The 16,830-nt window shown below is 35.2% G+C and overlaps 1 protein-coding gene across 5 annotated transcripts in view; it reads right to left on the bottom strand.

Moving 5' to 3' along the window:
* The window catches only part of pot (papillote), an 84,511-nt gene that overhangs the window by 12,287 nt on the left and 55,394 nt on the right, over positions 1 to 16,830 (bottom strand). For 4 of the 5 annotated variants that reach the window (XM_053744738.2, XM_053744739.2, XM_053744735.2 and 1 more), the window contains 2 exons: positions 7,990 to 8,124; positions 3,706 to 3,789 (listed from right to left, as the gene is read on the bottom strand). In XM_053744738.2, coding sequence (XP_053600713.1) covers positions 3,706 to 3,789; positions 7,990 to 8,121 — 216 coding nt within the window. In that variant the 5' untranslated portion in view covers positions 8,122 to 8,124. The remainder of the gene's footprint in view (positions 1 to 3,705; positions 3,790 to 7,989; positions 8,125 to 16,830) is intronic. The other variant, XM_053744736.2, reaches the window with a different exon arrangement.

Here is a 16,830-nt window from a genome sequence, read left to right on the forward strand (position 1 = left end):
TAGGCTCGAATCCATAGATAAAAGAAAAATGAAGCTTTATATTAGACCAAGAACACAGAAAAAACGGAGTTACCTGTCTTAAATTAAATATAACTAGATGTTCGCCACGAACTTAGACCACGTGAACACAAACAATTTTTATGAGTTTTAACAAAATTGCGTGAATATTTCAAAAACGACTTATGACCAACTTGACTAACGTGGGGCATGGCACACAAAATATCTACTGACAGATCCTACACACCTTTCAGACCAACACGGTTCGAAAGTTATCGCGTTACAAACATACACATATACAATCATACATAGGTATATACAAAAATGTATTATTACCCCAAGTTGACTTGCAGACCTCGCTCGCTTCGCTCGGTCAAAAATGTGTGCACTCAATTTTATTAATCAAATTATTATCTAATACATTTATAATTTTAATTCTTCTGTCTTGCTTTTCGAGTAGATATTGCAAACAAATTAAATTATTTCAGGCCCAATAAGTACCTAGTAGAAGCGATGGTGGTGTAATGGTTAAGACGCCCGCCTGTGGATCGTAAGGTCCCAGGTTCGAATCCTACTCGTGCCACACGAGTTTGTATACCAATCTGACTCATGTATAGTAGTTTTCATCACTTGCTTCCGGTGAAGGAAAACATCGTGAGGAAACCTGCACACTGGTTGATTATTAACTTGTGTGTGAAATGGAGAAGGCAATGGCAAACCACTCCATTACTAATGCCAAGAAAGTTGTTGTGTGTGTTTAATTCCACGTAATGACCATGACCCTCAGCCATGAGGAATACGACTATGAAGAATAATGACCACGACTCTCAGCCATGAGGAATACGACTATGAAGAAGAACCTAGTCACAGCAATTGCCTTGTTCAATTCAGCTAAAATCTTCAATGAAGCAGGAGAAGAAAAATTTTGGGCAAAACAACAGATCAGAGAATATATATGCGATTTGGATAGTTTAGTGTAAGCAACTATTAAGATCATTAAAGTGTCTAAAAACAACATATCTTTTGGACAGTCATAAACGAGAGAATCACGACTTACCCACACTGAGCCTTCACACCAGTGTTAAGGTGAGGAATCTTACAATTCTCCATAAAATAGTCATATAGCGGACAAAGCATGTAATAACTAAACGTATTGAACATTCATTCAAAGCTTTTAACATTCATATGTTACTTATTCAGAGGAGTTCGCAATGCGATGAGAATATAGGCAGATCATGGCGTTTGAACTTGGACAGTGCCGTATTGGAAACGTATTGGGCCTCCAGGAAACTTTTTCTTACTTATTTTATGCATTTATAACGTTAGAATTTTTCAATGCATGGCGTTCCAACATGGACAGTGAAGGATTGGAAGTAACTATCTGGACCCTAAGGGAATCATGGCTTTGCCATTTTCTTACTTGTTTGAAGCATTTATAACATGAGAATTTATCAATGCTCCGGAATAGTCACACGAGAGAGAGCAATAGCCAAATCAGGGAAGGGATGACAGACCCATAATAACTTCATCATATCGAGTGTGTTATTGCTAACACTGGTGTCAGATTTCATTCAAGTCGCCTTAAGGCACCTAACATGAGTTTTACGACCATTTACCGCCATCTAGTGGCAGGTAGTCGCATACACACAATGACCTAAACTGTCCACCAGTGAGCAGGTTTCCTCACGATGTTTTCCTTCACCGGAAGCAAGGTCTATGAAATCTACTTAATATGTCAGATTGGTATACAAACTTATATGGCACGAGTAGGATACGAACCTGAGACCTTTCTATCCACAAGCGGGCGTCTTAATAAAGAAACAGAAAATTCAATATTTCAAGCGTATCTCATTAACGTCATATAAATCAAGGTCAGTATTAACTTGGCAATAATGATTTAACTAAACATTACAATTTAAAATATATATTTCCAAACCTATCGCCAGTTGACTGTAAGAGATCCCCACATGGGATAAATTCGCAGTGGTACGTGTATCTTTCTTGTACTTATTTTCGTGCAATGAACTTATTATAAGCTTGCAAACAATCAATATTTGTCTCAGTTATCATTTTCTTCCTTTTCTCAGGACCTCTAACCAATCCAGGGCGCTGGCCAACACTGGTACATAATCCGGCTTTGATTGCGCATAGTAAATACGTCCATGACGACAATAAAATACATAATAAAATAATATCAATAAAATGTGATAGTGCATCGCTTACAAAGCATTCTAAGCGGAGTCGATGCAATGCGAAATCGAAACAATAATACACGAAAATAAACTTAGATTGTTTATATTTATACATTGATAAATGGGCAGACACAATGTGTGCTCCCTTGTTCAATTATTGTTCACGTCTAGAAAGTTCGTAAAACATTCAAATTATGTACATGGAAATTAATTACGCTCAGAAATCATTGAACTTTAAGGGGTTCGCGTGAAAGAGTTTTGGGATTAGTTTGCATAGTTCCACAGATTCGTACAAACATTCATATCAGTGTGAATTATAAACAATTTTTACATAAGTTTTTTTTTTCTCTTATTTTGCTCCTATTTTTTTATATACAAAGGTACAGTAGACAGCACATCAACCTACCTAAATTCATTGTAAACTCGCCGCTGTTACGCCGTCATAGAGATTTAGATTATTTATTATCTGACGACCTCGGTGGCGCAGCGGTTAAGTGCTTGCATCTGAACCGAGAGGTCCCGGGTTCGATCCCCGGTCGGGTCATGATGGAAAATGATCTTTTTCTGATTGGCCCGGGTCTTGGATGTTTATCTATATATGTATTTGTTATAAAATATAGTATCGTTGAGTTAGTATCCCATAACACAAGTCTCGAACTTACTTTGGGGCTAGCTCAATCTGTGTGATTTGTCCCAATAAATTTATTTATTTATTATTATTGATTATCTATCTATTTATTTTCGTCTTACGATTTGTACAGTCTCTTTTCGCTTACCGGATAAATTTTCCTTTATATATATATATATATATATATATGAAAGAATTTATGTACATTTCAATGTACGGCTTCTAATTTCAGTTTTATTAATTACTCGACACGCCTTGGTCGTAAATGTTCTAACATAAAGGCGTATCTGCATACGAGCACATTTCATCAGCATTTATCGTCAAGAGCGGAAAGCACGCACGAAGATAGAATTACATCATGGTTACCGCACCTTATCTTTCACAAAACAATAAGAGAGACCCTTCTATATAAATATAGTATTTGTCTATGGAACCTCGTGATGCTACCAATAATTATTTAATATTCTATGCTAGTTCTACATAAATATTATAAGGGCGAAAGTTTGTGAGGATGTATCAAATCAAATCAAAAATCAGATAAACAAGTAAGTATGTGTATATATTTGTATGTATGTTTGTTACTATTTCACGCAAAATCTTCTGGACCGTTTCTTATGAAATTTGGTACACGGGTAGAATATAACCTGGAATAACGCTTAGGGTACGTTTTATCCCGAAATTCCCACGGGAATGAAGACGCGGGGCGCAAAGAGTATTTTAATAAAGGACAGGCAACAGTTATTCAACTGCAGCATTCTCAAAGGGAGTTGACGTCAGGCAAGTTGGTCGTAAAACTACAGCGGAATTTTTATTATGACTTATTAAGGTCACACGAAACAATGAAACGAGAAAAAAAATGGGAGATTGAGAGAGACACAAACAAATTACCTGCATGGAGCCCGCAGCACAGTTGAGAGACGCCTTCGTTCTATTAAGGAAGATCATCGGACTCAGGTCGTCCAGTTTTGTCACCTGCAAAAAGTTATGATATGATTTATACATTTTTTTTTCAAGAAGATCTTACGTAATTGAGCGCAACGGTACAATGCAGTATGGCTATAAAATGATTTCATCCGAAAAATAATTGCTAACTCACTAAAGATATTTATAAATGTCATCAAGAAAGTACTTATTAAAATTTTATACATTTTTTCACGGAGATCTTACGTCATTTTATCCGAAAAATAATTGCTACTCACTAAAAATATATAACATTAACATGTCATCAAGAAAGTACTTATTAAAATCGCCAATTTCAATAACTTTAAATCGAAGACCGTTAAATCTATATAAATGTATTTATTACGCAATCAATATTACTCACTGAATATAAACACAACATGGCAATTGGCCATAAATCCATATAACAAAACAAAATAGGCCCCTAGCGATGATTACAATTCTTACAAGCAAGTACCTACAGTAAATAGAAAACAATCAACTGAGGAATAGAGGCCTACAGCTACAGGATTACATGACAGAAGGTAAATACCGTTGACTGTTAGATCTGGCTTACATTTTTATGTTATCAAATTGAAATGCACCTACAATTTAAAAAAAATATAGTTTTAATAATCTGAGAAATAAATACAAAAAATGCGGAACATAAACATACATTTACCTAACCTTCAAACCTTAGTCTACAAACAATGATACATTTAACAAAATAAAAATCGCGCCTATTTTATTCATTTTTTGAAATTCCAAATTGTTCTTGCAGCCAGGCATTTTATTTTAATGTAGGTACATACGTAATATCAGGAATATCATTTTGAAATATTTTTATTCGATACTAGCCAGTACGCGTTAAAAAGAAAAAAATTGTCGCTGGCCAGCAAAAGGCCTTTCACATTTTTAATCTGTGAACAATGGAGCCGAGAGGTCCATAGGCTATCGTACGTAATAGCAATATCAATCATGCTACATCGTTGTTTGCCTCTATAACAATATTTTGCCCGCTCCACCCGACGACGCTGTACAGTCTACTGCGTAGAAATCTATAAAAAATATTTCTATTAGGTAATTGTTGTATTTAACATGAATTGTCTCCACTTTTTCCACGCGTTAACCCTGAATATGCAACAGTAATAAATATTATTGAGATGCCATCTCACGTGCAGCACACTGCAAATTCAAATTCAAATCAATTATTCAGAAATTAGACCTTCACAGGCACTTTTTCTCGTCAATTTTTCAAAGCTACAAACTACTGGCATTTCGGAACGACCACTGCTGAGAAGAAATGCCGAAAGAAACTCATTTGAACAGTGTTGGTCCCTATCATGCCAGATCGGCTTACCATTATTGTTTAACTGCATAGTGTGCTGCACGTGAGGTGAGCTGATATGAAACAATAAAATTCCCACAGACATGTGACATTAGACGACCGGTCGTAAAATCACAGCCAAAGCTTCGAAATTGGTATATTTTTGAATGTAAACGGAATCACATGGATGAGAGAGAGAATATAATGACAATGATTTTGCGTATGTTTTATGACGCTGACTGTACCATAGACTGTAGACTTTGCTCTGCAATCTGTAACGTTGTGACTCGCGACAGTTTTATGGACCCAGTATAATTAAGTTGCCTTTAGGTTTTTGCGCTATCATGCCTATAAATTGCAGATTTTTATCATAGTCCTTGTCTTTTTGTTTTAAGAGCGACCACCGAATGGAAGGCAAAAAAAAATTTTGCAGGTTGATACTTAGTATTTATTGAATACATTTTCAAATTCGTGTCTAAAGTTGGCTGGATTTAGTCTCAAGACTATTTTCTTGTTACATACTATAACTGCATTAATTATTATTATACCTACATATATATACATATTGCCGCACGCCGCACTACACTCCTACGATTATTTCAATAAACCACAGATCATACTTCCAGTAACTAAACTAAATCTATAGTAATATAATTGTATTACTAAACCTGAACCATTGCACCGCCTCATGCAATCGTGCAGAATGTCTAGATATGTTTGCGTTATTTAAAAAAGCCTTTTATTTAAAAAATAATATCTTTTTTACACATTGACTAACGTGAATAAAAATAGGAAAGGCAGGCGAACTTACACTCATGAGAGTGTAAGTATTTTTGAAATCTAATTCAGTTTTTTTCTTTACTTTTTGCCTCGCCTGCCTTTCTTATTTTTATTCACGTTAGTAAATGTGCAGATTTGTCATGTTATGTTCAATGTATAGGCTTTATATATACTATACGTAAAATGTGTGTTAGCTTTGTTTTGTGAGTTACAATTACTCTGTAACACATTTATGCAATTTGAGGATAATATTATTGGTTGTACAAGTATTCACATATTTAATTAAGATTCTCTAAGTTAATAATTTGACGACCTCGGTGGCGAAGTGGTAAACTGCTTGCCTCTGAACCGAGAGGTCCCGGGTTCGATCCCCGGTCGGGTCATAATGGAAAATGATCTTTTTCTTATTGACCCGGGTCTTGAATGTTTATCTTTGTTATAAAATATAGTATCGTTGAGTTTGTATCCCAGAACACAAGTCTAGAACTTACTTTGGGGCTAGCTCAATCTGTGTGATTTGTCCTTATATATTTATTTATTTATAATCTCATGTACAATTGCTTTTTGTCCTAAGGAAATAAAATAAAAATGAACCTTATTATAATTATTATATTCCTAGTAACATATGTATATATATAAATTATATTTATATATGGATATAACCATATTTATCTATGTACTGGACATAACTATATTACGACTTTGACTATCGTATTGCGAACCACACAAGAGATTAAATGTATTTACATTCAATTAATCTTCTTCTTGACCTTATCCCACTCATGTGGGGTCGGCACAGTATGTAAGTTCCTACCATTTCGTTCTGTCATTTGCCATATCCATTGATACTCCTTTCCTGTTCATACTATCCTTGACACACTCCATCCAATTCTTCTCAGGTCTTCCTCTATTCCTGGAACCCTTTACTTCCATTTTTAATGCCCTTTGAGTGACGTGATTTTCATCTCTTCTTAAAATATGTATCGGTAACGTAATCTGCTATCAAACCGCAGTTAAATTGTATGTAATAGTTAAAATTGTAGATCGGTCTGACCACTATACGGGGCTTTGCGGTTTGCCCACTTCTGATGTCTGCTCATAGTCGCAAAATTATACTAGATCGTATTTGATGACCTCTATCTACATGACCGAATAAGAGACATTTTCAAAACTATTGCTTATTCATATTTAGTTAGAACTAATCATAACATATTAATTACAATACGAAAACTGAAAATAAGAATAACTATATTATCCTTACATAATATAAAACAAAATCCTCTGCCGCGTCTGTCTGTCTGTTCGCGATAACCTCAAAATCTAGTGCACGGATTTTCATGCGGTCTTCACCGTGTGATTCCTGAATAAGGTTTAGATATGTAATTTATTAATTTTTCACCTGAGCGAAGTCGGTACGGGACGCTAGTTAAATATATAACTTGCGATAACTATAGGAATTATAATATACAACATAAGGAAAGATCAAAGATAAATATATCATTATAATGTATAGGTCATTTCTGAGTAGTATGCGAGCGAAATATGACATTATAATAATATCTACCGGAGTTGTAATGAATGTGAAAACTCAGATAAAATCTATTTGTGGCCATAACAAACAAAAATACTAGGTTGATATCGCGAAGTATGATTAAATGTGCTGGTCTGCTTTGCGATTCTGTAAAATTCGAAAGTCACATCACTCACAGTTTTTCTTACAGAATGCAAATTTATACGTCATCCCATACATATTAGTCAAAATTCCGGAGTGAGTTTAGTTCAACTCGCCGACGCACCCGCAAATGTAGCGCTAGTGCTCGAGTGAGTTTTACAGAATAGCAATTAGCCATATCCGCGCGGAATCCGACGTGAGTTTTTTGAAGTCTCTTACAGAATCGAAACCCTGATAACTAAACTCACTCAAGAAGTGTAGTGTGTAAAAGAGAATATTGTGTGGCTTGATGTCGTAAAATATAATATTTTATGCGTGCCAATGCTCTGACCACTAGGGATGCCGACGATCATGCGAAGTGGAGACGAAATAGTAGAAAAGATCCTGGACTCCGACACATCATGGCTGAAAAGCAACAGGGAAATCACTAGGATAAGTGAGAGAGAACACATACCTTCCCATCCAACACAGTCTGCTCAGGGAGTCCCTCCCCCTGGTACTCGATGTTGTTAGCCTGCGAGCCATAGTTGGACTGCGCCCGCGCAACCGTCACTGCGCACGCCAGTATACACCACAGTAGCGCCATCTTCTGGAAATAAAATAGAAATTTGTTAGTTTTTAAGTGTTTGTTCTCAGCATTTCTTCTTACAAAAGAACTAGAATCACTTACAAAATGACAAAAGTATTCAAAAATGACGACCTCAGTGGCGCAGTGGTAAAGTGCTTGCCTCTGACACGAGAGGTCCCGGGTTCGATCCCCGGTCGGGTCATGATGGAAAATGATCTTTTTCTGATTGGCCCGGGTCTTGGATGTTTATCTATATAAGTATTTGTTATAAAATATAGTATCGTTTAGTTAGTAAAACATAACACAAGTCTAGAACTTCCTTTGGGGCTAGCTCAATCTGTGTGATTTGTCCTAATATATTTATTTATTAAATATATCAATGGATTAAGTAAGAAGAATAAAAAGGTAATGAATTCATGCAATCCAATCCATCCATCCATACAGTGAATCCATGTTATGCTATATTATCGCGAAACACTTCACCTTTGCCCGATTTTGTATTCATTGCTGGTTTTTCATTGCGGTAAATAAAAGCTCGATAATCGGAATCGATGTCCGTGGAGTTATCTCGCGATATCTCAGGCCGGGCTGAACCAGTCAAGTTTGACGTTAACTTTAATTCGCGCAGAAAAACTCCCAACTGTACCATTTTATCCAAACGACGGCGGCGCGTAAGTCAGAGTTACAACAAATCTAAGAACAATCTAAACTAGAGTATATTAAGTTGCTATACCCTGTGTCTAAACCCTGTCGGCCATTGCAGTTTGAATGAATGAAAATAATAAGATGGAAATTAAAGCGGTATACAACTAAGCTTGTTTCTTTGTAAGTAACTGTATCAGACTCATCGTGAAATAGAAAAAAAAATACTTAGAAAGCAATTTCTCCACGTTACAGTTTTCCAAGTGAACACTAAACGCAAAAAACATGAGAGCTTTCCTAGAGAAAGAAGTAGCGGATATTTGCTGCATTTACACGATTATCGTATCTCGTAAATTGATCTAGGTTTTGTATGTATCGTGTATCAATTTTCTATGTATTAGTTCATGTTACAAACTGGCATTTGGCCGCAACTTCGTCCGCGTTTCGTGCGTCCGCTGTTGAACTATTATTGTCAATATCTCGGGTTCTAAGCAACGTATCGCGATGAAACCCATGAATACCAGATTTTAAGTTGGACATCCACTATGCAGCTATGAATCCGCATCAAATTCCATTTAGTAGTGTTTGCATGATGCTCAAACATGCAGACAGACAGACAAAAATTCTAAAAACAGGTGTTTAGATATAGGTATAATATAGTTATAACCTAGCTAAGGTTAATATTTTGTGGCTTGTGTATTAATATTAAGTATTTTAAAATGACGAAGTTTATCTAAACCAAAGGGGGAAAGGCATCTAAACCAAAATAAAACATACATATTAAAAAAAACACGTAAGTAATATTCGTATGTGTTCACTTACAGATTCATATCGACGGCAATCGAATATGGACCTATTTTTTTTTTGAAGGCTGTGTACGATTTGTAACACGCCGCACAAAGCACAACACTTATCATTTCTCGATTAAGTCATAAAAACATGCCAAGCGCGAACCGTTTTCGCACTCGGAGGGTCTTTTCATAGCAGTTATTAAAAATAGTTACGACATCGGCATAACGCATCCATAATCCTCACCAATGTTTACTAACAAAAAGAAGACGTACAGTCAACAGCATATCGACCTTACACAAATTCATTGCAAACTCGTTAGCGACGAGTTACCGCGCCATAGAGGTTCATGCAGGGTAACTTTATAGTGATGTTGACTGTACTTGTGTAAATGTTTTTATTTTGTAAAATTGCTAAATTCAACTTAATTTACCATTTCATTTATTTCTTTTATCTGAAATAGATTAATTAATGTTGAACCACGAGGCAAATATAAATATTTCGTCTGTATGTTGAAAATTAGTTTTTAGTTAAAAATAATTATGTAAACTCTTTATTGTCGTACTAATATTATAAATGCGAAAGTTTGTGAGAATGTACACATATGTGTGTATGTTTGTTACTATTTGACACAATATCTACAGATTGTTATGAAATTTGGTACATAGGTAGAATACAATTTGGGATAACACACAGTGTGCCTTTTATCCCGAAATTCCCACGGGAGCGAAGCCCCGAGGCGCGGTTAGTACACTACCTGTACACTACAGTAACTAGTCTAAAAAGTAATATAATATTTTAATTCAAATTACTTGATATGTTATTTTTTGAAACAATAAATAGTATATACTTTGCAAGACAGTTGGTTTTTTGTTTTGAAATTAATTACCTAAGGATCTCTAACGCTTTTCGGTTTAAAGGAACCCTAAAAATAAACTAAAATATTATGGGCTGTCCCGAATCTGGGAACATGAAAATACTTTTTTAAAAGGACTGAGCACAATTTAAATTCACTGAGTTATATTTAATGAAAGTAATGATACAGCCAGACGCCTTTCCCTATAATCGTATATTTCGTTTATACGTTTTTCTGTCCGAATGAATCGAGTTCCCAGAATCATAAATTATTCACGTGAATCTTGTAGATTTAGTCGAACTCAAACCGTTTATTCCGAAATTATAAATATTATGTGTATATATATTATGTTTAATATTTATATTTCAATTTAGTTTTTATTTCTGAATTTGGATTTTTTCAATTTTCGAATTAGTTCATTAACTGTCAAATTTTGTTTTTGTTTTTTAATTTAATTAGTTTATACATTTGAATAACATGTTTTAACTTATTGAACTGACACAAGGCCAAGTGGTAGCTAAAAAATCAACTCACAAAAGCCAATTCCAGCCACAATATCAGAATCACTATGCTGCCAAATTGACATCATATAAAAACATACAAAAATATCTTTCAATCTCTGACTCGGTGTTTTTATACGGACGGACAACCATGACAAACGCTTAGCATGACGTCAACCTATCTTGATGAATAATTTTTAATTGAATGCCGTGAGTGGATATTTTTAATTTATTTCTCAGAAATATCTTCTTCATAGTCGTATGGCTGAGGGTCGTGGTTATGGAATGACACACAACAACTTTCTTGGCAATGTTAATGGAGTGGTTTGCCGTTGTCTTCTCAATTTCATACACAAGTTAATAAGAATCAACCAGTGTGCAGGTTTCCTCACGATGTTTTCCTTCACCGGACGCAAGTGGTGGTCGATGAAAACTACTACACATGAGTCAGATTGGTATACAAACTCGTGTGGCACGAGTAGGATTCGAACCTGGGACCTTTCGATCCACAGACGGGCCTCTTAACCATTACATCACCGCTTCAGAACTATCAGCTAACTATAAAAGCGAAATGAAGTTTATTTTTATGTTTATTGCATCTTCACGCTCTATCTACTCAGCCAATCTTCTTGAAATTTTGCATACATATAGTTTGAAGTATGGAGAAGGACATAGGGACATACGGACATACCTTTCATCGCGGATAAATAACTGTTCCCATGGGAAAATTACGCGGGCGAAGCCGCAGGTACAAGCTAGTAATTCATATATATCTTTTGTACGGTCAATATCAACAGTCAAATTCATAGCAATTCCGCCACTAATACTACAATAATAGAAGTCATTAGCAGAGCAACAACAATTTGCATGGAAGAGAAGGAATTGCTTCGAATCCCGTAACCGTCAATGATACGCCAACTCATTACTTCTATTCTCCAAGAGATGGGCATTAAGAGCAGACTCTCCAAGACATTATATACACATAATTTTAGAGTTCATTTCCATAGGAAAATTTGAGGATACAACCTCGAGAAGCTGTTGTTGACTGAGAAAATAGATGGGAAGAGAGAACGACGTCGCGTGCTTTGGTCCGACCAGATTCGGTCAACCTTGAAGACCAAACTTAGCGACACAATCAGAATAACTATGTATCCGAAGTCCGGAAGCCAGAGATGAATACTGTTTCTCACTAAATTATACTTTTTACTGTTAAAAATTAAATAATACACAAAATACACTGTTTTCAGACGCTCACACATATTATTTAAAAATTTTGTTAGAAGAGGCGCTCGGTCTTAGTGCAGAGCAGCCGCAAAATTTAAATTGCCGCGTTCGTTAAAAACATTAAAATAAAATACTGTTTTTTTTTTTCTAAAACACTGTTCGTTTTGCATCTCAGACCTAAATATACTATATTTCTGGTACAAAACGTTGGCAACCCTAGTTTTACTGGCAGTATTCAATTCACCCTATTTCATCCCAAACACTCGGGCGCAAAATATAGGTGAAATTCTGCCCGTACCTACACATCTATAGATGGAACACAGTGCACCGAAAAGTCACATAAGTATTGGAGGATATTTCCTTTTTTGTATATATCGCTTTTGGTGCAATTAAGAGTAGTAATGTGTTGTATTCACTCAGCTATAAGCAGTAAAGGTCGACGTAGCGACCAATTGCAAGTAGGCTTCGATTATCAGCAACAAGGATACAAAAAGCAAAAGCTTTTAAATTTTCACTACGCTATATAAAGAGAAAGACACAAAAATAAAAAAAATCATGCAACAAGGATATCAGCATACCGAATGTTCAAGTAACCTTTCACTCTGCAAGGTCTCCAATTGTCCAAACCAGGCAACATATCTCCTTGGTGTTCTGCTAACAGACAATATTGCGTTTCAATGGTCGTTCTTATAAACACGATAAGGACTATTATTGAGACGCGATATTGACTCATAGTTAGCATTATATAGATCTCCTGATCTGTCGTAATATTTCTTAAATCATGTTGTATGCAGCTGCACTTTAATTGCATAATCTACAAACTTCTGGATTTTGATTAGGTATCTCAATAAATTTAAAGATTTATTTATTATAATGATATTGATTTTTGATTATAATTAATCAGTCACACTCAGTTTATAAACAATCATGTTGAGGTCAACCTCATGCCATCAATGGTATAATAGTTATTCAACAAGACAATCTGAATACACATTTTAGATACTTATTATGTCCCTATCTAAATTATATATAGATCACTACAATGCTAGCATAGCATTTGAAAACGAAAAGTTAATTTTAAAACAAGACGTGATATGATTATTACTTAATGGACCAAATATCTAAACAAACGGTTTATTTGACGACCTCCGTGGCCTAATGGTATCACGCCGGACTGCAACACTGGAGGTCCCGGGTTCGATCCCCGGTCAAGTCAAGATGGAAAATGAACTTTTTCTGATTGGCCCGGGTCTTGGATATTTATCTATATATGTATATGTTATAAAATATAGTATCGTTGAGTTGGTATCCCATAACACAAGTCTCGAACTTACTTTGGGGCTAGCTCAATCTGTGTGATTTGTCCTCATAATATTAGGATTACTATATTAAATAAATTTATTTATTTAACAGTTTATGCACACAGAGATACAAGAAATTGACTATAAATATAGAAGTAAATATGTATATATGCGGCTTATTTCAAATGAAATTATGGAACGATTACATAGTAGCAGTACGGTTAGAAGTTGAGTGGTCCATACTAGAGAAAGCTATTTATTTATTTATTTATATTTAGGAAGACTTACAGCTAAAGAACAAATAAATAGGAATGAAAGTCAAAAACTGGAAGCCAATTAAAAGTCTTCACAGATAGAGTCTATCTTTGGGATTGATTTACGTAACTGTGTATACTTATAACCAAGACAATATTATCTACATAATTATTTAACATCGTTGCGATAATAAACAATTCAATGACAAGATCGCACAAACTCCCGGAAGATTCTGTGGCCTGAGACGTTCACACGACGAGACAAAAATCTTATCGATCGCGTATTTTTTATAAAGCTAACAAAGAGAATGCTTGTAAACGGTTTAAGACCCTATAAGGTAGTGATTTCCTATATCCTTTTTTTATCGAGTGTCTTATATATATAACTAGGTTTCTCCGCATTAATTTTCCGCGATGAAAGATACCCTATGTCCTTCTCCATACTTCAAACTATACATATACAACATTTCAAGAAAATTGGTTGAGTAGATAGAGCGTCAGAGGTAACAAACAAACTTAATTTCGCATTTGTAATTAGGGTTTTATGTATCGAAGTGTTCAATCTTTCCACAGTGTACTGAAAAAAATATTTCGTACGTAGTAATATTTTCGAGGACGGAATATGGGCTAATGGTAGCACCGTCAACTTTGACGTTAACTTTAACGTGTGCAAAAAAAAACGCAAAGTACTCCATTATGTCCAAATGTCAGCGGCGGCGCGCCGGTTTAAAATCAACGTCAAATTTGACGGTGCAACTCACTCAAATACTTCACCCTACAAACTTACAAGTAGAATATTAACTTTAATATGTTTCGACCATAAACAACTAACAGACTACCACCGTACCGTTTCTGCGTAGGATGTTAATCTTTGAACCAAAGTTTCATCCGAAATTTCCATATAAGGCGTCCACATATCTGTCTTAATACTACTATATTATGTTTCTTTTCCTTGTTCCTTTTTATGGGCGAATAAAATGATTCGAATTGAGTTCAACAACCTGCTGGCATGCAGGATATTTCTATGTGCAATGATATAAACACGTGAAATTGGTCTCGTATCTGGATTTTATAATGTCTTAAAACTCATTAAGAAGTTTTAATGTTAACATAAATAAATCGACAGGTTGTATTATTACAAGCTTTTATTTAAATTGCAATATAGCTATGTAAATATGTTCGGGTGGAATCTTGTAACTCAATTTTGAAGCAGATATCTTCAACCGATAGAGCTGAAATTTTGTACACACGTTTAATTTAGATGACAGTGTATTAATATGATTAGGAGATGGTATATGCAAAATCGGCTTCCAACGAGAGAACTCCTCAAAGGTGTACTGCATCATATTTTTTTTGTCACACATAAAAGCTTATATCAAAATTAAATTTTTGTAAAATACTTATTTCATTCACATTAAATTAGTATGAAATTTCATATTTCACGCGTCATATTCTCCTCGCTCGCTCTCGCTTTAGAAACACGTGAGAAGAAACGAGACAGAGCGCTGAGATCTTTTGTCCTTCATCACGTGCCCGGCCTAATCCGCCATTTTGTATGAAATTTGCCAGGTTAGGCCGAAAAGTTTTATAGAAGTAATATTATCTAATTTAGCTACTCTCATCCGCCGTCTATTAGTTTTATTTGTCTATGATCAAGAGTTTCTGTAGGCGTTGTCACAGTTGCACGTTGGCATTGCTCCTACACAGTAAGTGACGTTTTCCATATTCATAGGAACCCCCGCCATTGCGATATTGCAACTGTATACTAATGCGCGATATTCCGGCTACACAACTGTGCAACGTATAACGAGATTAATTAGCAATTGTTTTCTTTTTTTCAAGATTCGAGCTGTGTACGGATTTCCTCACAATCACAATGTTTTCCTTCGATGGACGCATGTGGCTGCTACTTACTTGGGTGGATATACAATTGCAAGTCTCGTGCGCAGGCGTGCGTGTGTCGTGAATTTATTTTTCCTATGAATTGAGTAAACGGGACGAAACTATAAGATAAGAAGAAATAACAAATGGAATACTTAAGTAACAAATTTACTTGATAGACATATTAAAAAACCCTGACTTTTAATATTTATTTCGCTACAACTTTTGAACTGAACCGATTTTCATGTAACATGACTAAGAACACTCGGGACAAAATTATCTATGACACAAAAAAAAAACTAAATTAAAATCGCTTCATCCGTTTCCGACAGATACACACGTTAAACTTATAACACTCTTTTTGAATCGGGGATTAAAAAAGTTATGTTGATAACTCAATAAATTGACACTTCTATAACTCTATTTGTATCTCTGTGCATCTAGCCGTAGTTTCATTATTATCTGAGGCAAGAATACCGTTTAATAACGCACTAACGGTTAGGAAAACTATTATACTCAGGTTCAATCTGAAGATATAACTGCTCTTTCACCTTTAGTCGAAGGGCACGTTGCAAGTGAATATTTTTGAGTTGATAAATGTTGATTACTTAATTTTGTTGTCTCCAAAATAATTATAGAATAAAGACATTGGCGAAATCAGTATAGGTATAGAACATGCGATTGTCTTTCCCGCGCTTTCTTATATGTAAAAGTCAACCAAGAGCAAGAACTGTAAACTAGATTTTTTTTTTCTAGAGAGCGATAGGCTAGCAACATCACTATTTATCACAATTCCACCAATAAACTGAATGTGGCCTTGAAAGTCGCAGCTCTTGGCTCTGTCTACCCCGTAAGGTATAAAGACGAGATCGATCTGTATAGGAATTCCACCTCATCCTAATATTCTTGTTGTATAACAATATTCTGAGGCAATATAATTAGATATAAGAAATTTCTTAGAATGAAGATCCACATACCAAAATTATAATACAAAAGTCTCTGTTACGCTTTCACGGATAAATCTGGTAGACGGATTTTGATATTTTTTATGGCTCAAGGTCAAATATAAGGTTGCAAACTTCAGAACAAACAAGGGTCTAATTTAAACTACGTGGGTACAATCCGTTCGGTATTGCAATCCATAGACTATGGAGAAAGAAATGGCAAACCACTCCATTAATAGTACCAAGAATGTTGTTGTGTTTCATCACACGTAATGACCGCAAGCCTATGCCATGAGGAATACGACTATAAAGAACGATAGACTCAATAAGGTACGT

The sequence above is a fragment of the Plodia interpunctella genome, chromosome 5 (assembly GCF_027563975.2).
Source record: "Plodia interpunctella isolate USDA-ARS_2022_Savannah chromosome 5, ilPloInte3.2, whole genome shotgun sequence".
In the NCBI taxonomy this organism is placed as follows: Eukaryota; Metazoa; Arthropoda; class Insecta; order Lepidoptera; family Pyralidae; genus Plodia; species Plodia interpunctella.